The sequence below is a fragment of the Balearica regulorum genome, chromosome 20 (genome assembly GCF_011004875.1).
Source record: "Balearica regulorum gibbericeps isolate bBalReg1 chromosome 20, bBalReg1.pri, whole genome shotgun sequence".
NCBI classification, from domain to species: Eukaryota; Metazoa; Chordata; class Aves; order Gruiformes; family Gruidae; genus Balearica; species Balearica regulorum.
This window is the reverse complement of record NC_046203.1, coordinates 10,042,469-10,068,844: the sequence shown is the minus strand read 5'-3', so window position 1 is coordinate 10,068,844 and position 26,376 is coordinate 10,042,469. Positions and strand designations below refer to the sequence as shown.

Here is a 26,376-nt window from a genome sequence, read left to right as displayed (position 1 = left end):
CCGGCATTACAACTGGCTGGTAACTGCATTAATGCCTCCTCAGCTGCCTGTGTTTTATGGACCTGTGAGCTAAAGGTGGGGTGATCCCACCGAGGCGGCAGGTTCTCAGCACGGCGCCGTTGCCCTCTGCTCCCCGCGCTCCAGAAACGGCTCTACCGTGGAAAGCCGGAGAGCGAGAACCGTAAGGCATTAACCACCCGTATCGGCATCTTTGTCTAGGGCTGTACAAAAGTGACGTTCCCTGGGTTAGTCCCTCCCCTGCTTTTAAGATGCACAAAGTGCTGGAAACGGTTTAAGGATTGAAGCATTACGAAGAAGCCATAAAGAGACTTTCACGCTTCAGGCTGGAGAGGAGAGCTGGGCATTGTACCCACCCAACAGAGCGCTGGCCTGTCAAAATCAAGGGCAGTTTAATTTTGTCTTCACATGAAAATGTTGCTCTGGACATGGAAGGATTACTTTATAGAACATTTCACTGAGGTTTTTTTAAAAACCAGAAAATATTCAACTTTCCTAAAGTCCTTCTGTGTTCTCCCCATTTGTCTAAGGACATTTAGAGTTTCCCTTCTACTGTAATTTCTTCACCACACCGTGGCCATACTTTTTAAAAATTCCCCAATGTTGGGAAAAATACAAGTAGCAGAACCACAGCCAAGTGCATGCAACCACAGATCAGGGTCAGGACAGGCTGGTAACGGCAACACTCCCTTCTCTAGGAGTCCCCAGACAACAAATATACCTGCCGGCACCTCACTGGAGTTAGCAACAGGAGGGGTAGCTCCGTATCAAGACATTTAGATTTCCCTTTAACGCTATCCCGAAAGCTGAGAAGCTGCTCTCCCCACCCCGCTATCATCAGATCGAGTAAAAGATACTCCCTCTCCCCATAAACCCGACGCGCTGCTGCGTGAGCTGGTTTGTTTACGCGCGTACCAGTCTTCAAGAAGCAGAAAGCAATGAATACGGCCTCGAGCAATAAAGGTCTGATGGACCTTCCTCCCCCCCTCCAAAACACAAGCTGCCTGAAAAAAACCCAACCTAAGCACTACTTAAAAATACATCGCTGCTGGCAATCCCAGAAAGCTGGGTTGTCAAAGGCTTAATTGCATTTCTTAATCAACTAATACCTACGCCTCTCCAAATAAACCCTGCGGAAATCGCAAGAGAAACTCAGGCAGCCGGGAAAAGCACGGCAGCAGCAGCAGGGGCCAGAGGAAATAACCACAGTAAGCGTTCGGCTTATTGACGAACCGCAGATTTAGGGAATAGCTGAGAAATAAAGCGAGTGCTCGCAGGCAGGGGGCTCGGTTTGATCAGACCAGGGAGCGACGAGGGAGGCGGGAAGAGAAAGCGTTCAGGAGCCAAACCCAGAGATAAGCTGATTGCCAGGACGAAGCAAAGGCTGAGTCATTCTGTGCGAAGGACTTCGCCTGCAAAATAGCCTCCCCTGTTATCCCTGTTTCCCAACCATCTCGTGCCTCCAGGAGGCTGTCTCCAGTGACACACCGCAGGGACGGTGTCAGGTGGGGTTGGTTGGCATCGTCATGCCGGCTGCCCCAAGCACAGCCTTGTCCCACCCCCTGCCCTCACGACCGAGGGCACCTCTCCCACGCCGTAAGCCCACGCTCCAGACGGGGCCGTGGGGTGGGAGGGAACCTGCGGGATGACAGTGAAGCACAGGCCAAGCTGTGTCCAAGGAGGGAGCTAAATATGTCCACTGTGACCAGGCTGTTGTTTCCAGTGGTCCCACCACCTTGACTTCATCCTGCCACGATGGAGAGCACCGGGCCCGGGCCCCCTGGGAACAGACCCCCGACACACCATTTCCCAGACCAAGCACTTCTGCTTTTGCACTCGGGCAAGCAGGTTTGTACACGTACGATTAACCCTTCCGTGCAAATCTTGACCTAGAAGAGGGCATTTTGGTTCCATTTCCAAGTCACTTTTCCTCCCTCCTCCCCCTGTTCCGCTGCCAGGCAGAAGCTCAGCTGTCCTAACGCCATCCTAAAAGAGAGGCGGCGAGCCAGGCTGTGCAGTTATTCGGGGGGGGGGGGAACCGAGCACATCCAGGCGAGGTAGCTCCCCCAACCTCACTGAGAAGGGCAGCACTCCCAGGCTCACGGTGGCACAGACGTTGCGCAGCCCCCACCTCCTCCCCTACGCCGTACCGAGGCCGCGTCCAGCCCCCCCGTTACTCCCGCGTGTACAACACAGAAGCATTTGGAAGATCAGGGTCACAATTTTAATTTCAGTTTCAACACAAACATCTGCTGCCTCCTGTAGCAGAAAATGAAGGAAAAAAAATGCCGTCATGAGTAAGGCATTTGCTCCGAGTCAGTTCTTGCATGGGATTTCTTTTCTCTGGGTTTATGAAATTACCTGTTGACAGATTCAATTTTACCATTAGGAAAAGCTCTTTCAGACAAGAATTACTCTGCATCGGTGCGATTCAGCACACAGCTGCCTGAGCGGCTGAGAAGGTTTCACCCGTGCCAACAGCTACTTCCATGCCATTACTGCGACCGTACAACAAAGACAACACTTAAGGAGGCTCGCGGGGCTCATCCTCCTCCTGCTCGCCAAGGAGGCCCCACTGGCTTGTGTCCTGACATCCTGCAAACGTGCGAGCACAGCTCGCAGGAACGCAGAGCCAGCTCACCACCCTTCCACCGAGGAACTGGGAGCAGCAGAGTCAGAGCTGCCAACGGAGCCAGAGCCGCCGCAACACCACCCCCCCTCGCAGGACTGGCTTCGTGAGGGGACGCGGCTGTCACAGCCACGATGCCAGCCACCTCCGAGCGCGTTTAGTATTAGCGCAGCAACTGCGCTGCCTTTGGCTACGCAACGTGCCCGCGCGGCACGCCGATTTGCAAACAGGTTCCTGCAGGGGCTGCGCGCCGGGGCAGCGAGCGTCTCCCACGGCTGAGAGGTGACCCTCAGCGCAGAGGGACAGCCGGGCCACGACAGAAGGAGCACAGGACGGTCTCTGAACCACGTCCTCCGCCATGGGGCCCGGTCCCACGTCCCAGCCCAGCGGCGCTGCCCGGCGCTCGGCCACGCTGCTGCTGAGCCGAACGGCTGCCTCCCCACCGGGCAGTGCTCGACCCAGGCAGCGCCCCATAGCCCTGGGGCACAATTATCGCTTTTGGGTGCTTTTTCTCCTTAACGTACCTGAAATACCAGAGATGGCACTGCTGCCTGCCAGCACGGGGCGAGGTGAGCTGACACCGTGGGACATTTGGGGGTAAGTCTGCCGGGACAGTGCTACGGATGGCCCGAGGCAGGAGGAAACCTTTTATCCCAGGGAACTGGGGGACCAGCAGGTCGCTTCACGTACTCCAGTCACCACGGGAAACCTGCAGGCAAGCGGGGAGTGACCACGTACCCCCAAGGAGCCTGGAGAGGCTTCCAGCTGGCAACCAAAGCAAACTCCAGCACGGTCAGAGCAAGCAAACAGCGAGGGACATGGGGAGCTGTATCACTTCACACTGAAAATGTCATTACAATCTAATAGAAAGAAATTCTTCCTTCTCTCTCTTGCATCTCTTATCCTTCATGCTCAAGCAGTCACCATTAGTGTCTCAAACATTCAAGCCACGCAATGTTATTACAGATCTCTATATTTTTTTATAATAATTATAGCTACTTTTGAATACAGAACTGCCTGAAGGCAAGGAGACATTCACACTCTCCTCTTTACGTTTATTTTCTTTCTTCTGCTGCACCAAAAGCTTAAAGGAATAAGCAGCTCCCCTGGCAATAAGCACATCAGAGCAACGATTCAGTTGATGAAGTGGCATTTCTCAGAGAATTAGCAGTCCGACACTTACAGAACATTTTGCACAGTTCATCTTCCTCCCAGCTCAGCAGCACCTACGAGTTTTTGCTGGCTGATGGTTTCCAAAGTGCTTTTAATGAAATAAGCTGTTGATCCCCGAAGTGCATCAATGACAATTCACAGCACAAATGGTCCTTGCTGTCGCAGAAAATCTAGAGGACTTAAGCCTGGACAGATCATAAAAATCAAACTGCTGTGAAGCACAAGGTGACCACTGGAAGCAGGTCTCATCTTTCCAGCAAGGAAAAGCTACATCCTCTGTTGGGATGGCACTGGGGGACCGCGACCTGCTGCTGTGTCCGTCCTGGGGACCGGTGGCTCCAAGAACGTTTCACCAGAGCTTCGCACTAGTGCGAGCCATTTGTTTCACGCTTATTACTGACCACCACCACCGGCTACTTCACCTACGGGGAAGATGGGCGCAGGGCTCTGACGAAACACTGGATCCACTGATTACAGCTACAGGGATGCCCTTAGCGCAGAAAACTAGTCATAGCAAAACTTGGGAAATATGGCCATCTCTTCAACCTGCCACAGACACCACAGATACGGAAAGCGTAAAGATTTGCAATAATGTGCACAACCACAAGTGCATATGTGCCAGCACCTCCTTCATCCCTCCATTCCATTTAATTCTCACATCCCTTCTTGGGCCTTCTCATGAGATATCATTCATGTTAGGTCAGGTCTACACTGACTAACTGGCCCAGACCTCAGCATTCACCGCCTGCTCATCCACAGAGAATAGCCTCTGACTATTGGAGCAAGGTGGATTTTGGCTCAGAACCACTGACTGGAACAGGATGGTGAAAGCAAAGCCAGCAGACAGCCCACCAGTAACTTCCCAAAGCCCTCTAATGGCTCCTTCCACAGCAGACAGCGAAGGAATCCCAGCGTCCATGCAACGTTACGATAGAAAGCCAAGGGGAAGGAGCGTGCCAGCCCTAGGCCAGCAACACTGGCTGCCTTCTGCACTGAACCTGTGCTACAGCGCAGCTTTCCGAGGAGGTCGGGCTGGCCTGTCAGCTGCAAGCCCAGCCGCCCCGGCTGCACACCAGGCCAGCCCATCTGCCCCACACCCTCACCCCATCATCCGGGTGCCCGCTCCAGGCAGGTACGCGGCCACACGCCAGATCCCTCCTCCACCAGACGGATCGGTTACACACGCCAGCAGCAGCGGTTTCCATTTCAAACCTTTTGATAATGAATGCTTCTGCCTACAGATAAGCAAACTTGTTAAACTATGCTACAAAACCCATCCTTTCAGGCATACAGAACTGGAGAGAAAGGTAGCCAGACAGGGATATCTCTGCTCCCTGATGAATGTAGGATGCTTCTACCAACCTTGAATTTAACCTTGCAAAAGCTGGAAATATCACCTTAAGTACTGTAGCATTGCAGGCTTACCGAACCGCAGCAATGCATTAAACTTGCTGGTTTACATCTCTTCAGCCTTCTGCTGTAGGGCTGAAGTCTGATTTCTGCTGTACTTTCCCAAACAGCGTCTGTTTGAAAGCTTTCGCGTATGTATTCCAGGACATTCAGATCGATTAGAAATGGGGGGGGGGGGGGGGAGAGTGCAGGGGAAATAACCAACTAATGCCCAGCCCTTCCCTTGGAATGTAAAACCAGCCAGAAATCAAATAGCCCTGGGGGGGTACTTGTCAATTCTGGATGACTGGGTTGAATTAACCAGGGATATGTTGCATTTATTTGCATGATATTTGTGAACAGAGTAACTCCACTTTCAACAGTTATATATCTATCTATATCTACACATTGAAATAAAAAGAAAAAACTAGAGGCAGGCTGTTCCTGTGTTCTGGGACATGCTGTCATCTCTCAATGGTGCACAGTAAGTCAGGACAAAGCAACTCAGCTCACTCATGCCCTGAAGCACATGCTCAGACAGATGACACAGGCGGTCACACCAAATAACCCCTCTCAAATCTACCAGGCAGCTCAGGCTCTCCTGGCTGCCAGCCGGTCTTTGATCACGGTGGGGCTTTCTTTCCCCATCAGCCGGCAAAGCAAAGCACCTCTGGATACAGAAGTGTCTGGGTGGCCTTGGTCATTTAAAAGTTGTAGCATCCAGTAAATTTCTTTTGCTGGTCTTACAGATGGGAATTCAGGAGTGGAGGTTATCACAACAGGCATCCCAGGCCTTGCACATTGACACCAACGAGCAGGACCGTGATGAGGAGCTGGGTTTGGAGGCAGGCCCGGGGCAGTGCAAGGAGCAGAGGGGTCAGGGTGCTGTTCTGAGCAATTTCGCATCCCATCAGTGCTAACAGCTACCACTGAAAATCCTTCTGAACCACCGAGTCAGCAGGCTAGGGAGAAAAATGCATCATGCTTGTGGTCAGCAAAGATGGAGACCCATCAACAGGGCAAGGAGAAGGCCTCCAGGTAGTGCCAAGAGCTGTGTGACAGCAGGGCAGGAGGCACACTGGAGTCTGATGGAAGAAGTCAAGGCTGGAGTAGCAGAGGGAGCTAAGGGCCACCCGCAGAGCTGCGTGGGGATCCCACGACTGAAACAACACACAGCTGATGGGTTCTGTTAGAAGCACGGTACACGCCAGCGTGGCACAGGGGGGCAGGATGGAAACAGCAGAGCCACCGCTGTCACTGCTGACATGCCGCGGAGGAGCGGTGCCAGGAAAAGGTTGAATACTGCCTGTCCTCGTGATGCCAGCGCTGCCCTCCGCACCAGCTCTTCGCACACCTATTTCTGTGAGCTTCAAACATTTCCTGCAACTGTAGCTGGCTCTTCCCAGGTCAGCAGAGGGGCCTTCACCCCCTGCCCTGAGGTCAAAGCATGATTCTCCTCTACCAGAAGTCAAAGGGCTGTCTGACTGCGTGAAGCAGCACCAAGGAATGGAAGAACAAGCTCAGATTTTGGAAGAGTCAGGTGGAGTGCGAGGCTCTTCACCACTCCTCACACTTGGGCAAAAGGTCTTGAAGGCAGCAAGCCGCAACCTGGTAGCGCCATGAAGACTGGGCATTTCATCCAAGGCTGGTACATCTTCCCAGTGCTGTGCAGCACTGCCGCAAAGAGGCATCACAGCGAGAGCACCAGGGAAGCACAGCTCAGAACAAGGACAGCCACTTCTGCAAGCCAAGGTCCTGCAGCCTAGCTCAGCTAGAATGGTGACACAGTGGGCAACTTGGAGGTGGGACCCCCTCACACCTTGGGAGCAAGCATTTCCAACAGCAGCCAAGCCCAGCATGGACGGTCTTCGAAGTTTAACGCGGCCTTCATTCAACTTGGCTTCATTCCCTTCCAAAGCGGATTAAGCTAGGGTAATTAAAGCTCTTTTAACTTGCAAAGTTCAGTTGGATTCATTTTCCCGTGCACCCCTTGGGAGCCAACCCTGACGAGCTCAGGACCAGGAGCAGCACAGAGCGGAGGGTTCTTTGGTCTGATGGCCAGCCCACGCAGCAGCCAGGCTGCCCAGAGACAGCTAGGGCACCTGCGATCCCATCTCCCTCGGGAACGACGGGAAGGGGCTCTCTGGGGCCACGCGAGGCTCAAGCACTGGGCAGAGGCGCGTACAGCTGCGGGCTGCTAAGCATTTCACGTCGATACGCAGCACAGACTAAAGGAACGACGTGCAGAGAAACACCTACCTACAGCTTCAGAGAGTCGCTGCCAGCTGTATCAAGGTGACACTGAGTGGTAGGGGGTGGGGGACACCAGAAAGCCAGCGGCGGCTGCTTTTCTCTTCTCCTTAAAGTAAAAATAATGGGCCCTTCTCCCTTGTGGCCCACATGAATATTTCATCAGCAAACTGCCTCATCCTGTATTAGATTTTTTTTTCCCCTCTCTGGCTGAGGTGGGAGGCTCTAGCTTACAGATCCCTCCGCATCCTTTCCAGGAGGAGCCGAGGACATTTTGAGCATACAATCAAAGTGCTGGGGGCAGCCAGGGCGATCTCAGGATAACGGGATGGAAATATGTCATGGCTCCAAGCAACCTTGTGCCTTTGGGAAGCGAGTGCCCTGCTCACTCATACGACAGTACTATGATATCCCATGAATGCCGGTGAGGCAATACCAAGTCCTGCTTGTAAAGGATCAACAGGTTCCCTATCCATCACCACCAGAGAGCGAGCAGAGCCTGCCCCTCCAGCCTGTGCCTCACTGCAAGGGCATCTGAGCACTGTTCCTCTGCATCGACAAGGCTCTAAGCCTGTTTGGGCACGGGAAGCACGAGGGAGAAGAGACACTAAATCCCCAGGATCAGATACTGCAGCTTGAAAATGTCCTCTGCTGGCTTCACTTACAATAAGGCTTATTTCAAAGGAGGGCAGGCTCGCAGTAAGAGAAGAGGAGTGGGAATTAGATGTGCCGATACGTTTTCCTTTCTGTCAGAGAGACCCAGGCCCTGCTGGAGCGGCCAGTGCTGGCCAGACACCACCAGCTCCCCCGGGCACCGTTCTGAAAGCCATTCGCTTCCCCGCTCCTTTTTCACTTGCCAGGGCTTTTTACACAGACATTGCCCTTCCTGGCTCAGCCTGCCTTTCCCCACACAGAAAAGGAAAATCATCTGGTTTACTTTAGAGCCTTTTTAGAAGAGAAAAATTGGTTTGGGGTTTTTTTGGTGTGGGTTTTCTTTTTTAACCTTAGACAAAACTGCCAAGGGACCCAAGAAAGCCCCACAGAAACACTTGAGGAAAGGCCTGAAACCTGTGAAGAGCAGCAGTAAAGCACTCTGAGATCTAGCCCTCCAAATCCATGAACCCTGCTGAACCTAACATCTACGTCCACCTATCAATGACCATGCTGGCAGCGGGCCTCCAGCCAAAACAATAACCTCTTTGGGAAAAGCCTTAAAAGCAGCTTCTGGGTTGGCCGTTGTTCCTGGCAGGACCCTCACCGCCAGACAAGTCTGCATCTGGTCAAAGCCTTGTCTCCAGCTCAGGTGTTAGTTGTGTCAAATGGGAACAAAGCCGATCCATCCCGTCCTACAGGACTCCTCGAGGGAGACAGAGGGAAAGCTGCAGACCAAGGGAGAAAATCAGGATCTAATGTTTCATAAAGACAGACAGGCTATCCCAACGGAGCCCAGAATCACACCAATAAAAAGCATGAGGGGAACGAAGAGGGTTGTCACCTACAGACAGGCCCCCAGGGCTGTGACTGATCCCCCTTACTCACCTTCTTCTCATCTCCCTCTTGCAGGAGCTGGAGGTGGCTCCTCTTCTCACTGTCCTTGCGGAGGGAGCTGTTCTGGTGGTGCGGCAGGCCCATCGGCGGGGACACGCTCCGGCCCTGCGGGTCCACCCAGGTGTAGATGTGGTTGGTGACATAGCCCCCAGGTATGCGTCCCACCGAATGTACAGACAGGTTCAGCTTCTTGCAGCCTTTCAGTACCTGGAAGACAAGCCAAGGAGAGGAGGGAGTTAATGCCTACAGAGGGGGAAGGACAATCTGCCCTAGGACACTGGGGTGACACGGCTTTGCTCTTCCTTGAGGTTGAAAGATCTCAAGCTACACTGCAACCACCAACTGAATGACTGACCTATGTAAAAAGCCAATGGAAGAGCTGGATTTTTTCTATTCTCTCCTGAGCAGCAACAGCATTAAAAGGCAAAGCTGCTGCTGCTGACAGAGAAAATACGCTCTCCCCATCGGCCAGGGAAAGAACAGAGTGAAGCAGAGTGCAGGAGGTAAGGTGGGTAGTGACATGCCAGGAGGGACCCCAGTGTGGGCTGAACCTGAGACTGAGCAGTTTCTGCAGCTTTGGAGAGGAGCCAGAGCAGGACAGGGATCAGCGCTGGAGGCAAGCGGCACTGTTGGTCCCCTCAGCTCAGCCCCAAACTCTGCCATTGGAAAGGCTCTTGATGCCTTCAATGGACATCAACGATGCTCCCAGAAATTCAGCCTCCCATGGCATTTCATTACCAGCTGCCTCCCCAGCACAAGCAGTCAATGAATACAATAATTAATAAATACCTTTAATACACTAAGATGACCTTGAGATTCAGATAAGGCCATTTGCAATTGCTTCTCCGGCTTCCACTGTGAGAAGCTGACATAGGCTTTATAGTGAACTTCAATTAGCATAGGAGTTCTCCCCGGGGACAGCTTTAAGTGCTGATCCCTTCTGAGCCCTGAGGAACATCAACGCTCCAGATCTGCTCTCAGAAAGGAGGTGCTTCGGGTTGGGGGTTCCCCCCCCCCCCCCACATATCTGTCCTTTTGATGAGCTACTCCTGCAAGGTCTCTTCTTCCCACTGAGCAGAGAAGCTGTTGAGCAAAGCTCATGACCGGGAAGAACTAATACAGGCAGCTCTTCGGTAAAGAGTAATATCATCAGTAATACTGGGCTGGCTGGATCCCAGCTCTGACCTGGCAACGCTCCTGTCCCTCCCTGCAGAGCCAGAGAGAATCCAGCTTGCCAATTCCCAGTTCAGCACCTCCATCACATACAGCAATTTGGCTGCAATTTTGTCACATGCTCCCAAGGTCATCACGTGCCCGGAGAGCTTAAACGAGGACTGCAAAACCAACAGCCCCATCAGAGCAACTGAAGAGCACTTCCATGTCCTGGGCTGCACACTAACTCCATACCCCATCCCCTTAGCCCCTCCGGTCCCTCAAACACATCTCCTGCTGCATTTCTTCTCTCCCTGCGAGCACACGGAGCCCAGCCTGGCTGGCAGAGGTGCTCACCTCGCTTCAGCCTTGCTACCACCTGCCCAAGTCTCACTGGATTATTTGAGCCTGCTGCCCACCCTGGGACACTCTTCCCGAACGGGCACCACGGCGCAGGGGCCCACCCATCCTCCAGGCACAGTTCAGCTTCCCAACCCAAAGGCCCCTCATAAGCTCCCACGCAGACAGGCTCAGGATGATCTGACCTCCACAGCAATGAGTGGGGGTGCCAGGGAGACTTCTCATCTACTCTAGAGCTACCAGTGCAGAGTGACCGCTATGAGATGGGGTACAGCCCCCCCAGAACCTCCTTCTCCCTGCACTCACTGTCACCCCGTTCCCATGAGGGTCTCTCTGGGACGCATGCAGGGATCCCATTTCCTCCCTTCCTCAGAGCACCCATCCTGGCAGGGGAGGGGGATCTGAAGATAACCCTCTGGGGTTGCCACCACACAGGAGAGACACCAGGCAGAGGAGAAGCGAGCAAGTGCAGGCAGGGTCCCCAGCTCCGCGCCAGCGAGCGTTCGCAGCCCGTCCTGAGGATGGGGCAGCGGTTGTTGCCGAAGGCTGGCAGCAGGCAGAGCGCCTCAGCTGAATGTCATCCCCTGAAAGAGCAGGGCCTGCAGCAGAGCTGCTCTCTGGAAGCACAGTAAAATTTCCAGAGATGAGAGGCCAAAGATTTACAAGGGGCTTTTTATGTCCCCCCTACAGCTCCCTTGACAAGGCCACCAGAAGATGGGATCGCAGTCAACAGGGAGATGTTTTATGCATGAAGGTGACAGCAGAGAGCCGGGAGGTGAGGAAAGCGGCCGTCTGGCTCGAGGCAGCAGGCTGGGCCAGGGCTCCACGGCAGCCTCAGCACAAGAGGAGACATGAGTGGAGGGAGCGAACGGAAGCTGGTGGTGCCCATCGGGACGTTGCTGGTGACGGTCTCTCCCAGCAGCAGGCAGGCTGGTGACACTGTCTAGTCCTTTATACATTTACTGAGGCTTCTCAAGGACTCGGTGAGTGAAGCAGTCTCCTGCCCAGCACAGTCTTCGTCCCCCAACACTAATGCCTACCGAAAAGCTAGCGCAGGACTGCAATGGCATCCCACCAGGGGCTTTCCCTACGCTTAGGAGCCCTTCAGGACACAGCTCTGCTGCCCTCCAAGCCACCTGCACTGGAAAGTGACTGCACCTTTTGGGTGACCACAGTAGCACCCACAAAGGACTTACCTTACTGCTGTGAGGCAGAGTGGGACCATCCCTGCAGCTCAACGACGGTAAGCCAGTGGCATTGACCTCAGTAGGCGAGGATTCCAGTTACTTGCCCTAGTGCTAGGTGCTAAACACACTCAAAGGGATGGTGCTTGCCTCAAGAAACACCAGTGTGAAAGAGCAGGCAGAAAGGGGAGAAGCAAGGCAGGAAACACCTCGTCCAAGGTGACCCCACAAACCCCCGAGAAAGCTGGCGAGAGCCCCTCTCTCTCGGCATGGTGTCACATCTACTCGGTGACACTGCCCGGGCGTGTGGCTGAGTCTCCATGCTTCCCACTGCAACTCCAACCTGCCGTTTTTTTCTTTTTCTAAAAGTCAGGCTACACCTCAGCCCTGTCTGCTCCCACCCTGCCCCACCTGATTCAGCCTGCAGCAGATGGCCCCCGCCACCACACGCACCTTCCGTACAGCTGCCATCCTTTCCAGTTAAACTCCTCATCGGCTTTACAACCCATGACAGAACGAAGGGCCATGACATCAGCAAACCCTTCACCCAACCATGAGCTGGTAGAAGAGCTAGAGGCCATCCCCAAACCGCACAGAACACACGTGTATAGTGGCATGCAGATGTATATACCACACGCAAGATCTATAACACACCATTGCAGGCACCACGGAGACACACACACAGGTAAAAAGCAGTAGCTGTTTGACTGGACACAGCAACACTATGGGACCATTTAAAAGGGTTAATCAGCTGATTTTTTTTTTTTTTCCCCCTAGAAGACAGTCTCCCACAGCCCTGATTCAACATGGCCTTCAGGCATGTGCTTAAATGAGCAAACATTTAAGCCTCTGCCTAGAACATGCTTAAGCAAAGGTCTGAAATTCAACTAGTGAGGCACATTTGTAAGCTAAATTATTTGTAATCCCAGCCTATTTATAAGAGCTTGCATCAATTTGAAGATATTATTTATTTCTATTAATTTTAACATAAGCCTGGGTTTGTATCAGCTCAGAAGGTAAATCCTTCAGCTGCAAGCACAAATAGCCCAAAGAATCTCTGTGTTTAACCTCCACTAGAAGCACGTCTGCTCCAGTAAGCCAGAGTACAGCTCCTGCCTGAGGAAGAAGCCCAGCACGAGAGTCGGAGGCTGAGGCTTGCTCAGCACCACCCGTGTCCTCCCTCTGGCCACCGCAGTCTTGTCAAACTCACAGGACAGTCACCACAAACCGCCTCCCCAACCCGGGGAGCACTCAAGTCAGTTTTGTTCAAACATCCGAGCTTCCTTCGTTCACTAGGCAGCTACCAGCTATTTAAACTAAAGCTGGCAGAGCTATGACAGGAGATGAGAAGAGAAGCAGTGTTTTCCCGCGGATAACAGATCCACACGTGCTCCGTAACGAAGCACAGAAGGCACGGGAACGAGATCTGGCACAGCCCTGTAAAACCTTTGTACATCCACACACTGAACTAGACTTTAACAAAGCACTTGGCATGCAGAGCTGTGGCGTGATGAGGCATCAGGCGAGCCAAACAGGAGAAGCTTCCATCAGACATCCAAACGGAGACAGAAATCCCTATCAACTGCTTTGGTGAGCTCCAAGTGACAGAGCTACTGTCCATTTCCCTGCATGGGAAGAAACACTGCACTTCCCTCTCGGGGGTTTTTTCCCCCCTGGCTTTACCGAGGCTGATGCATCTGTTCATCTTCTGGTTTGCAAGAGTACCCCTCCTGATAGCTGGGGAGATGAAGTCTGTTACTCATGGGGGAAAGAGGAAAACCGGTGGTCCCGGTGGTATAGAGAAGACCTCTGGAACAGGACCGGCTGGGAGCAGGCCATTCATTCCTGGGAGCAGTGCAGTCATCTGGCAGGGACACGCTGGGTCAGCAGCCCATGGAAAGGGACCGTCTCTGCACTGCACAGCCTTTGACTCACCGGTTCCACTGAGGCCTGTTCCCATCATACATGGAAAACCAACGCCACCCTGACCTGAGGGGCTTACCACCTGTCCCCACCCAGCTCCCAAAAGCCTACAGGTCAGCCCTTGGGATCCCCAGCACAGCTGCCACGCCAGCAAAGCCATCAGCCGCCGCTGGCTTCTTCTGTTTACCATCCCTGGGCTTTGACAGGGTGCAGCCTTCAGAGCAGGAACCACAAACCTCCAGCTGTTACAGATCCTGCCACTGACTCCTGCCATAGTATCTTCCCATTTTTCAGTGCCTCAGTTTCCCTGCACTGAGGCTGAGAAATCATCTGCTTTTGGAAAGAATGCTGAGGCAACCCCAACAGCGAGTCCCTTCCAAGCTGGTTCATCTGCTTTTTCCACCCAGGCACAGAAGACAGCCTTCCTGGGTCTTCCTCACACCCAGCTTGGGGCACATGAGACACAGGTGCCCTCGGCAGCTCCTCCCCATTTCATCCCTTCGGTTCTGCTAATACACATTTCCATCAGGCTCTCAGCAGCTTTCAGAGTCTGGAGCAGACAAGGTTGATTTGACATCCCAAAGAAGTTTTGCAGGTAATTTTCTCATCCACTGAGCATGATCATCCAGCACCTTTGGAAAGTTAGCAGCACATGATAATGACTCTCCTGCCAGCTGTTCTTCAGGTCCATTATGAAGTGCTCTGGGAGAAGCCTCCCTCGAAAGGATGCTCTAGCCCCAACACCAGCTCCCATGAGGAATCCAAGCGACCACCATAGTGGAGCATTTGCCATAAATTTCTTAACACCATCTTGGTCCTGACAATTTTTATTGCTACAGGATTGGGATAAAGAGTAGATTTAATGGGGCCATTTGTGCCTGCTACTAAAGTAATGAGGTGCAGCCTCCTGCTGCACTACCACTGGGCCAGGATCTTACCACCTGCTTTACAACAGGACCAAAGCTGGGCCTGGCTAAGCCAGAGGGCTGCAGAGCGCTTCTCGCAGCACAGCTCCTCTCCAATTCAGTGTGCAGCTGTAGCTGGGCGTTGAGTACCCAAGGAAACCGCTTCAGAAGGAGAACTGAGGTGGAAATCTTGCCTCTAATAAAAGAAAGTGCTTTGAGTGTAGAGGTGCTGCAAAAATGGAAATCATTAAGGAGGCAAGAGCAAAGGCTAATGGGCTGAGCTGAGAGGTGATGGGCGTCTCTGCAAGCCCTTGGGGACACACCGGTGCTAGGGGACAATGACAACTGCATTACAAACAGGCGACTCAGCAGCTCGGGCAGGATGGAAGGTTTCCAAGCCAAGGATGCAGCAACAAAGCTCTTCATCACAGGGAGAGGAGGTGGTCAATGTCAGGGCATGGGAGAACACAACAGCCACTGCTGCTCACCAGAGCCAGCTCCGCTCGCCTTAGTCCCCTCCTCAGCAAGAGCAGAGAGCCTTGTTCTCCAGGGCCACAGCGTGGAGAGGAGTCCTGGCATACCCCGGGAGCAGCCTGGGCAGACCGTGCTGACGGCCAGAGCCCAGATACAGCCCCTGGCTGGAGCTCTGCACTGCCGGGACCACTGGGCTCCACCTCCCCCTGCTAAGCCAGCTGGGACCCGCAGGACATGGGTGGGACCAGTCCTGGATGGGCAGATTCAGACCAGTATCCAAGGGCAGACCCAGCCCTAAGACTCCTCACATCTGCCAGCTCTCCCAGCAAGCAGGACGACTCTCTCCTCTTTCATTTTAATTTAATTTCTCAGGGCTGGTGAAGAGCTAACTGACAATCTGGAGATCAGAGGTGCTCATTGCTGAGAGAGCAGGGACCCACGCAGGCAGCTTCTTCAACACATCTTTCCCTGCCATCACACAGGCATTTTGGCCAGCAGGGACCATATCTACAGCAGAGGGCAGGACCCATTTTCCAGCTGGTCTACCTGAACATCAAGCAATCGGCAGGAATTTTTATTTTCCAGCCCTATCACAACGGCTTCTCCCACACTGTGCATCTACCCTTGCCTCCTGGAACGCGTTTGCAGAAGGTCCCAACACCCATCCGAGCAGGAAATTTTGGCCAGCTGCAGTGAGCCCTTGGCAGTGGGGGGGGGTCCTGACAGGTTCCCACCACTGTACCCTGCTCCTCCTCCAGGCTGCAGGTCCCTGTGCCTGGCAGCCTAGCTGCTGCTTGAACGTTTAGCGTTTTGCCTTTCCCCGCTCCCAGTGAAGTGTCACACCACCGGCAAGCTGGCACGAGTCCACCGACCTCGATTTTGCTGTCAGGCCTACTGATAAAACACCACCAGCCCACGCGACAATACACTTCCCGTGAAGCAGGTCACCCCAATTCCCTGGGACAGAAGGAAAAGCTCTTCAGGCCACAATTTTCATCTAGAAAAAGTAAGGGACCGACACAGAAAAAGGATAAGCTCTGGATGGGAATAATGCAACAGAGAACTTCTTCGTTATGGACAGGCAAGTTGTCTTGCGTTCAGTGATTGTGGAGATACCACCCCAAAAGCAACAGCGTATATTCAGCCTGCAAGCTCTCTGGGAAAGCACGTTATTTGATGGGCATACTGAACCGAACCCATCTGCAGTGGACCATTAAATAAAATAATTCCACCTCCTTAATCCCCTCTGCAGCATCAGGCAGTGCAAACTGCATCTCCATTTCCTTCCTCAAGCCATTTCAGGGACTTGCTACACGTTGTTGAGTGCTGCCGTGTTTTGCTCCAGACTCAAGATAAAATTTGGCTTTACCCCACCTATAATGCGTTTGAAGACCGTGGTACGAAAGGTTTAACACTGGCACCACAGTGTACAAGCACACCTGCTACAAGACAAGCTTAAGGAAATAATTTAGTTGAATCTGGGGATCAATGCCAAAACATTTAGCAGGGAAACAGTCACCAATTGCCTAGAAATATTATTAGAAGCAGCAAGTGCCAGAGAGAAGGGCAGATCGATTCCATAAGGCCACTGATCTCCTGACAACACACTATTTAATTACCTATCAAGCCCTTTGAGAGTGAAGTAGATTGCTTAAAATAATAAAAAAAAAAAAGGAAATGCACATCCCATGTACCCACAGTTATTACCTCTTAAAAAAACCAAACCCCAAAGCAACGCCCAACGCAGCATGTTCTTTGCTGAGATCTGGACTGACAGCTGCCCCCCTTCCCGAAACCCATCTGTGCTGGGCCACTCTTGCCGGGCACGTCTTGCATTACTGGAGGCTTTCCTCTCCCGCCTTCAGAATTTTCCCCTTGTTCTTTCCACCTGGAGGGCGTCAAAAGGTTGAAGGCTGTGTAAAAGCATCTTCCAGGCCTTCAAAAATTCCCCCAGTAGGAACACAGATGTCAAATCAATGGCAATTAATCACCAGTATTCTTCTGGCAGCTTGAATAAAATATGCATGTCGTACGGATACAGCCCACTCACTTACCTTTGCCGCTAATGAAATGAGCAATCTATTCCAATTCATTCCGTTAGTGGGTAGATCACAGTTTGATACAAGAAGCATTAAATATGAGCCATCCTCCCCCTTGCTACAGACGCAAGCTGTTTTCTTCCGGCAATAATAGACTTGCCAGAGCTGTTTGGCTTCTTGGGCTGCTCAGATAATGGGCAGCCAAGCGCTCGCCCCGTTTGCAAACCACAAAGGTCGGTACGGAGGTTATCAATCATTGAAGTACCACGCAATTTTGCGCCAAGTCCCAAAAAAGTAAGGCACGGACTTGAAAATAAAGCTGCGAAGGGGAAAGAAATGCAGAGATACCACAGGAGGGAGGCAGAGCGAGCTTTTACAGCATGCTCCAGCACCCATGCAGGGAACAATTTGCAGAAGTTTGTCTAGCCACTGCTTCCCGCGCTATCCTGCGGGGTTCCTGCTGGACCCAGGTAGTTTTAAGCTCGTGGGTTCAGCTAGACTGAGCAAAAGCATCGCGGTGCCAGGGGGAACGATGAGGCTCCCCGTGTCCACGATGGAGGCAAGGGGGCTGCGAGACCTTCTACAGGGAGGTTGGTCGAGCTCCATCAGCTAAGTGGTTTCTCTGCCAGCAGAAAGGACAGAGCAGAAGACAACAGGCAGAGGCACCACCTGCCTGTCCCCAGAAGTTTGCTCCAGGGATCCTCTGCAGGCAGGACAAGTATAAAGCTGTTACGGCTCCCACTATGCACCTTGGTTAAGGCCACCTTTGCCAGATGCCGTAAAAATGCATACGGAGAGATTGTCCCCTGCCCCAGACCGCAGTAAAGATGCTTTGGATCAAGCGTATCTGCTCCCCATCTTGCCTGACAACCAGGGAACTGCTCCCGTGCAGAGGAACCGGGAGCCTCGTCGGCAGTGACGTATGCAAACGGCTCGTCCCCGCGCGGGGAGGACGCACGGCCGGGGCAGGCAGGAACGAAGAAAACTGGTACCAGAAAAAGGTGACACAGAGGCAGGTGGGGAGAGAGAGGGGAGGAGGAGGAGGGATGACGGGAAGCGGAGACACTCCAGGTGGAGGGCTGGGGGAGAGGAGCCAGAGAGGCAAGCGGTGGGTAGTGCAGCGCAGGGGATGGAGGGCGCGAAGCAGCCTCCCTGGGAGGAAGATAAATGGGAATTACAGGAGATACAGTCCAACCTCTCCCCCTCTCCCAAGGCAAAGGTGACAGCAGTTCGGCTTTCATGTAGTGGCACTTATGCAAATGCATGCAAATTGCTGCATAATTATGGTGATTGCACACATTTAGCCCCAAGGCATCAGGAAGCCCAGTCCCTTTCACCTGGAAAGGTCAAACGAAATCCTAGCTCCAGGGCCTTCTCCCTAACCCCTCCGAGGGCTGACTCCCCTCATCCCCGCTTCAAGGCAACAGCTCTGTCACACCCCAGCCCCTCAAAGCTGGTCACTGCCCGGTGTATCCCTCAGGCAAGTCCAGGACAGTTTTAAAAAGAGCAGAAGAACAACGCTGTATTTCAATGCAAGCCTGGAAAGCTGTCCGGGTGCTTTCTGGGGTGCGTGAGGGGAATCTAGAGCAATACATTACCCCCCACTTCCTCTTGGCTTTCCACGTCACACCAAACAATGCTGAAAAACATCATGAGAACCACCACCAAACCATATCGTCTAGATATGGTTAGTTACTTGATGGAAAAAAACCCAACTTTGAAAGAATCAATGTGAGGAGATCACCTAGACATGACTGAGCACCAAGGACACCCAGCCAGCGCCTGCACGAAGCAGAGACCCTTCCAGCCTTCCCCACCAGTACATCCTACCCCGAGAGTCTCGGACGCGGTTTCTGAGTCCGGCAACAAGAAGCTGGCAGGAACGGAGTTGCTCCAGGCTGCCCAGGTCCCTGCTTCACCTGTATTTATTAAGCACTTGGTGGTCTGCAACAGGGAAAATTCACAGAGCACCCAGTCAAAAGAAACTAAGCCAAATCATTTTAGCAGCTGCATTGTCAGTTTAGGAGAGGGGATTTAGAGCCAAATAATTCTCCGAGCAGACACGGCATTGAGGAAAGTGTCAAGAAAATCCATCATCTTCCCTGAGGACAGAAGAACTGAGTAAAAGATATTTCAACTCACCAGCTATGCTGCACACTAATGCTTTTGTTTTCTTCTAATGGACACTGGAAGGAAAGACAGGATTTTATCCTTGGGGTTATCTTATCAATTTCTCTACTGAGACAAAATTGTTTATTTACAAGAAGCCCACTCAATAACATTTATGCTCCAAGAACTCAAGGATGCCCTAACAATACTACCCCGACGAACAAGCCAATACCCACGCCAAGTACTATCATCCTTGTATTATGAGGAGAGGAGAGATTAAGGACTTCATTCTAATCTTTCGTATCAGTATAACGTCGTTTGATTTCATTAGGGCTGATTGCGATTTGCTGGTGTAATGAAGGGAAACAGATGACTAAGTAACTTGCCCACTGAGGGAAGTCAGTGGCAGAGCAGCACATAGAACCTACTCCTAACTCCAGGGCAACAGCCGGAACACCCCCATTCCCACAGATGCTCTCTGTACCTCCAAGGTCACCCCTTGCCAAATTACACGTGGTATTAATTTGATCGGCTCCGATTAGCTCGCAGTGACAATGGAGTGTCGCCGCTCAGCCCGCAGTCAGGCTCTCAGTACCAGGTGAGGTCCTGATGACCCGCGCACCAAGAACATCACTTGCCAGATCTACGCTCTGTCACTGCCGCGAGCCCTTCCCTTTAAGGAGCATTAGAAGGGATTTAAAATGCAGATGTCCAAGAGCGACCCTCCCCGTTTTTCCTAGGGACAGATCCCGGTGACGTTACACTTCCCACCCTCTCCCTCTGAGCTCAGCTGGCTACAGAAGTTAAAATGGAAACCGCAGGACAGAGCAGAAGCCTGTGGCATTGCACAGCACCTGCGTTTTAAGCTGTAGGTGCTTTTTCCTGTGCAGTTCTTGTCAGGTTTTGTTGTTTTGTTTGTGGTTTGTTTGTTTCTAACCAAACCCAGAGACTAAGGAATAGTTTACTGCTGTAACTATTGAGGTAGATACTAGTCACATCCTTCTTTTCCATGCTTCAGCTACCTGAGACCCCTTGGGAAGGGGAGAGGTTTCTAGCCTCCGGATCAGTCCGTGACTTCTAAAAATACAGAGACAAGCAAGCAGGCATTTAAAGGAACAAGCCTGGTATCTTTAGAGAATCAGGGGATCCACGTATTGCTTTCACTCCCCGTTCATCCCAACCACGACTGCGTGCGATGGTCCACAAGATCAAGTACCTGGAAGGGTTAAAAACCAACCAAAGAAACCAAGCTGCATTCATTCCCCCTAGCTGTTACAATGCCTGTACAGTACAGCAGTGATTACCGACTACAGCAAATAAGCAGTCTCAGATAATGATAATCAATTAATTGGGCATCACAAGGAAGAGTGCAATGAGATTTGCTTTCTTGTAAGCTGCCCAGAAGGTAAAATTGCTCTAAATATGCTTCCAAGGCTCAGGGCTGCATGTCTCTTCTGTCATTTCTCGGCCGTCTTTTCGCAATACCACTAGCGCCCAGAGCACAGGCGGCTGGAGCCCTTTCTACCTCGTACGAAACGTTACCGTCTCTGAAGAGATCACCTTCTTTGCCATCATGAAAGTCCAAATGAATAGAAGAGAAAAAGAATTTTAATCTCCTTTCAATTATTTTTAAATGCCCACTTGACACTATCAGAGGAGGCGATGGAAAGGCTGCTGGTTTGGAAGGAGTGAAAACCTCCGCCTGAGCGGAGAGCCCGCGGTGGCTGGCGATGGCGATGCCCCCTCCATCGCAGGGAACGGAGCCCGACGCTGCCTTCTGGAGACCTTTGCCTTGTCCATAAGAGATCTGCCTCATCACAAGCCTTCTCCCGGCCCCACCGCGCCTGCAGCTTCTCTCCAAAGCCACCTGAAGAGCCCAAGACAGGAAACTCAAACTACGCCAGTAGCTTATTCCTTCAGAACAAACCCGATGTGAGTCTGCTGACTTTGGCAAAGCTACCACAGACTTACACCAAGATGGAAGAAACGTGCTCCCTAAGACCACCGCATACAAATTAGTCTAGTTTTGGTTCTTTTGATCAAGCTCATCCGGATTTGCCCAGAATAAACAGAGACACAGCAAGGCAAATGGTGGAATCTGTGCAGCTCTTTTGAGGCTGCTGTAGCTCGTTAAGCCAAATCCTTAATCAGGAACAATCCATCAGTCATGATACTTCACACTTTCTCTGGTGCCCTTCCTCCCTAAATGATTTAAAGGATGTAAAAACCTACTGCAAAGCAACAGAAGTAAGGGGTAGGGGAGAAAGGGCGTGCAAGTTTAATGCAAGCCCCAGAGCAGAGGGGAAATTCCTTCCTGTGTAATGGTTTGATAGTCAAAACCCACAATCACCTCTATTATAATTACTCTGGACAAAATATTATGGCTTATCAATACAAACTTTCAGCACGACTACTACAATATCAACCGTGTACTATAAAGCAACGCTGATGAAAGCCAAATGAGCTCTAAAAATATGACAGACAATACAAACTTCTCCACTTACACCATAATTCAAATTACAGTGATCTTTCGCTAAAGTGCACTCTTGAATGCTGGAATGATAGAGCTATAATTGTAATGGAGTCATTTAATTTTGATTTGGATGAAACAGAGAGCATGAAGCAGACAAGGCATAAAACACCACTACTCACATAAAGGTTAAGCAGCTGGTCATTAAGTGAATTGATTTGGAGTGCTTAAGTAATCTTGTCATTTAAGTCAGAATCCAACTTTTTATCTAATTTACACTAGAATATCTCCAAATCCCATTGCACCGGTCACAGGCCACCAGGCAGTTCTCAGCTGGGACACCATGCAGCTCAGTACTTATGTCCTCTTTGCCCAGCGTCACGGCAGTTTTCATTTGGTGCCACGATTCTGCTTTTGGTACGTCACGGCTCTGAGCAACGCCGGAAAAAACAAGGCAGAAGACAGAAATTTCTCCTACCCTACAGAGAGTGCCTCTCCATTCCTAGCAAAGGGTGCTGGAAACAGTCGGGATACTCCTGCATGGCCAGATATGCACAAAAAGGAGACAACTGAGCTATCACAGCTCCTAAAATGAATGCAGTAACTCCTGCGTGAATGCTCTTACAAGACTGCACAAACAAGTTAAGGCTACGTATTTATTCACTGCTCCATCTGAAGAGCTGCCTCGCTGCTCGTATTCACAGCTGGGCTTCTCTGAGCACCCCGGCAGACAGAAAGTTGATTTCTGGTTCAGTAAGTTTGATCACGCTCACCCCTGAGCGAGCGCCGTGCCTGGGAGCAAGCCAAGCCAGCAGTGCAAGAGCCCTCCTGATCTCTGCAAACGTCTTATGCCCTGAAGAATGAGCTTTGACAACTTCCCTCGCAAACACCACGTTCTGCATATTATGAATAACAACGCTGTCCTAGACAGACAGTTTCTCGCTGCAGGACAGTCAAGATGGACGCGCAGCACGGGAACGTGCTCCTCCTCAGGCAGATGGAGAGCCAGAGCATCGCTCCGCACGCAGGAACGGGAGCTGTGCGTTAATCAGACAGCTTCTGCCGGAGAGGGAGTTCACGTCTACTTGCCTAAAGCGGGCGGACAGCGTTTGGGAGATCGAGCTACGCAGCCGTGGTTTTGTACTAAGAAAGCCCCTCTCTGCTCACCTTTTCCCCCTCTCTGCATTTGATCCCGAGTACAGCGTATGCACAAATTCCAGGACCAAACCCAGCTCTGGTACAAGCCTGTTCTTCCACCGTTTCTCTCTCCCCTGTTCCACTACAGAGCAGACCAACAGCCATCAGCGAGGCGGCAGGACGCAGTGAGGTTTGCTCCGCTCGAGCGGACCAGACCACGGGCAGAGGCCCCTGCAGAGCTGTTAACATTTACACCCAGGCTGAGCCCGAGATCCCAGGGTTCAAGGGGAAGCAGAGAACCCAGGGTGAGCCCACCCCGTACATCACCACCTCTCATCCCTGCAGCTCTGACACCCTGCACGACATCCAAAACATCAGGCTGAAGCGTTTGTATCTTAACCCCAGGGAAATCCTCCAAAGACCGCCCTTCGGCATCGCTGAACGCTACCCACTCTTCATTCCCCCCCCTCCCAAATACAGCATGCAAGGACAAATGAGCACTCGCTTAATTTTAAAACCTCCAAAGGAATTATTACAGCTGTACTGTAAATCACCCTGCGACTCTTCCCCAGGAAGATGTTTCCACCACTGCTACGCGGGTCCTAAACCCTTCCCAGACATGACATGAGTGCAGGAGGTCCAGAAGACTCCAGCACAGCTGGGTGAGCGATGAAGCTGTTGTTTAAAGAAGTTCATCTCACGAACAGACCATTTCCAGGCTTCTTTTTCCTATCAAGATCACATTAGCAAAACATAGCTCTTGTCACAGAACACCCCCTTGGCAAACCGCATCCTACAGGAATTATTTCTGTGCAGGAAGCGCTTAGTTTCACTCAATATTAACAGTGTCTAAAAGACATCACGTACATTATATTAGAGAACAAACAGAAAGCGATGCGAACTACCCAGCAGAGTGGGCTGAATTAGAGATGAAGTCATTTAACAGACCAGAGACACCTGGTTTCTACCCATCCCAACGCTGCAGCCAAAAATAGAGGGTTTGGGGTGTTTTTTTTTTTACAATCTTCAGGGCACAAAATTGCAGACTAACTTCAGAAAGCTTACACCATTGCTGTCCTGTCATTAGGAACAACAACAACAAAAGAATTCCTACAAATCTTTCCTCTCATCTCAAGACCGCTGGGAACTCACTTCCAGCCTGGAAGACGTGTCCTCGCCTGGGGCACAGATTTAAAGACGGGGCAGGGAGCACGCAGGTTGGCTGTGAAGATGCTCTTCAAAGCCACGCAAGATTAATGCGCCGTCGGAAGAACGCACCACATGAAGCGGGCTGCCGACAGAAGTGCTTTAGCTTATTATGGAAGAATTAAAGCACAAACAGCTGCAAAACAGTCTCGTCACCCCAGATTCCTGCTCTCTGCGCGCTGCCTACAAACTGCGGCCCTAAAATTCAATTCTCCAGCTCAAGAGGTTTGTGCCTGGCACTGCTGTGCCGCGGGAACCCCCTGAGCTGAGCCCCCCAGCCACCAGATCGTATCTGTGAGTGATCTGGATCAGTCAAACGTGGATTTTTGCCTCCAAACAGTCAGCTGCAGGTGAAAACCCCACAGTTTATGGAGCTCCCCCCCCAGCCTTCCGTGAAAGCTTTAATCGGTAGCACCCCAGCTGTCGTGTACAACAGGTCTCCGGGGCGCACGGAAACGCGCTGCGGGAAGAGCCGGGGGCACTTCAGTTGTGTAACTGTTCTCCTTCTGCCCTGAGACAGCCAGCGGGGATCTGGGATCTGCTCTGGGCACCAGGCAGTCCTGGGGAGGGGGGAGCGGTGTTCTGCTCCTCCGTGCCTCAGTTTCTCCACCTTTGGGAGGAGAAAACACGGCGTAGCGGCTAAAGCACACGCTTTAAAACCCGGCTCAAGCAGCTTTCCAAGTTCCACAAGCCTCCTCGACTGTAAGAAAGCCGCCAGCAGCATCGCTACGTTTCAGAGACGTTGGAATGAAAAATAAAGTATCGCTTGGCCCGGGGGGAACGAACCTGCCGCGTCAAGAACTGCGGCCGCTGCCAGGCTGACCCCGGCCGCCCCCCACCGCCGGTGCCGCCGGGCACCGTTACTGGTCGCTGTAAACTTTCCGGCTCGGCTTCACACGCTGCCGGTGCCCGTTAGCCGGCGGGACGAGCCCGGTACCTCCGGCGCGATGCAAACCCGGAGCCGCTCGGCTCCGCGCAGCGACGGGGCTGCAGGTTCCTCCCCCCCCCACCATCACCACCGCCGCGTCCCGGAGACGGGGACCCAGGGGCTCCCGTCCCACCGGGTGAAGCGGGATGGAGCAGCGACCAGAACCGGAGGGGGTGAAGCAGGACGGGGCGCACAGCCACACCGCCCGGGGTGGGGGGGAGGCACCGGGGACACACGCACACACACACACACGTACACACCCCCGCCGGCTCCGGGGATGAAGCGGAGCCCGGGACGGCGGGGAGGAGGCGGGACGGGGCGCACGGCGGCCAAACGCCGGGACGGGACGGGCACAGCAGCCGCAGCCCGGTCCGGAGCCGCCTTACCTTGACGGCCTCGGCGTGGGTCACCCTGTCCAAGGACTTGCCGTTGACACCCAGGATCTGGTCGCCGACGCGCAGCCCCTCCCGCTCGGCCAGGGAGCCCGGTTCCACCAGGGACACGTAGATCCCGACGCCGTGCTCGGCCCCGCCGCGGATGCTGAAGCCCAGGCCCTCGTGGGCCTTGCTCCGCCGCAGGGTCACCTGCCGCAGCTCGCCGGGGACCACCGGCGGCGGGACGGGGGCCGGCGGGGGGCGGCCGGGCGGCGGCAGGTAGGGCCCCTCGGCCGTGTATTGGTCGAAGAGGAGCTGGTCGGAGCGCGGCAGGACGAGGCGGAGCAGCGGCAGGAGCTGCCGGCGGCGGGGCCCGTCGAGGAGGGCGCGGAGGGAGCGTACCAGGTCGCAGACGTTGCGGCGGCCGTGGTAGGCGTTGAGGCAGAGGATGAAACGCTCCCGCTCCGCCTCGCTCAGCAGCGCCGTCAGCGCCTGGTGCAGCCGCCGCACGTTGGCCGACAGCGGCCGCGGAACCGGCCCCGCCGCCGAGCCCAGCGAGCCCGACGAGGAGGAGGAGGAGCGCACCGACACGCCGTCCAGCTCCGCGCTCATGGCGGCCGCGCCGGCCAGGACCGACCCGGACCGACCCGGACCGACCCGCTCCGGACCCCGCCGCCTCCGACCGGCGCCGCACGCGCCACTCCACCTGCACGCGCGCTCGCCGGCACCTCGCGGCGGCTCCCCAGGAAGTGACGTGCCCGCCGTTGCCGGGAGACGGGTTATACAGAGCGGCCCCGGCGGCGGGACCGCGCCCCCCCCCCCACCCCCGCCCCGCCCCAGCGCCCCGCCCCCGCGGGAGCAGCAATTAGCGCGGCCGCTCATTACCGCGCCCCACCGCCGGGGAGGGGGTACCGGTTTGACGGGGCGGGACCAGCCCCCGGGACCGCAGGGGGCTGAGGCCGGCGCGCAGCTCATCGCAGGGATGAGCCGCGCGGTAACAGCGGCCGCCTCGGTCAGGGAGCCGGGCCCGGGGTGAGGCGGCAGCTGCTTCGCTGGAGGAACGGCAGGTCAGGGCGGGCGGCGGCCACAGAAAGCCCTTCCACTCGGC

At 53.4% G+C, this 26,376-nt stretch overlaps 1 protein-coding gene across 3 annotated transcripts in view; it reads right to left on the bottom strand.

The window, feature by feature from the left end:
• Window positions 1-26,016, bottom strand: part of WHRN (whirlin) — a 53,622-nt gene extending 27,606 nt beyond the window's left edge. Inside the window, exons 1-2 of one of the 3 annotated variants that reach the window (XM_075772310.1) lie at window positions 25,281-26,016; window positions 8,999-9,214 (exon numbers count right to left, since the gene is read on the bottom strand). In XM_075772310.1, coding sequence (XP_075628425.1) covers window positions 8,999-9,214; window positions 25,281-25,880 — 816 coding nt within the window. In that variant the 5' untranslated portion in view covers window positions 25,881-26,016. The remainder of the gene's footprint in view (window positions 1-8,998; window positions 9,215-25,280) is intronic. The other 2 variants (XM_075772311.1, XM_075772309.1) reach the window with 2 other exon arrangements.
• Window positions 26,017-26,376: the final 360 nt, after the last annotated feature.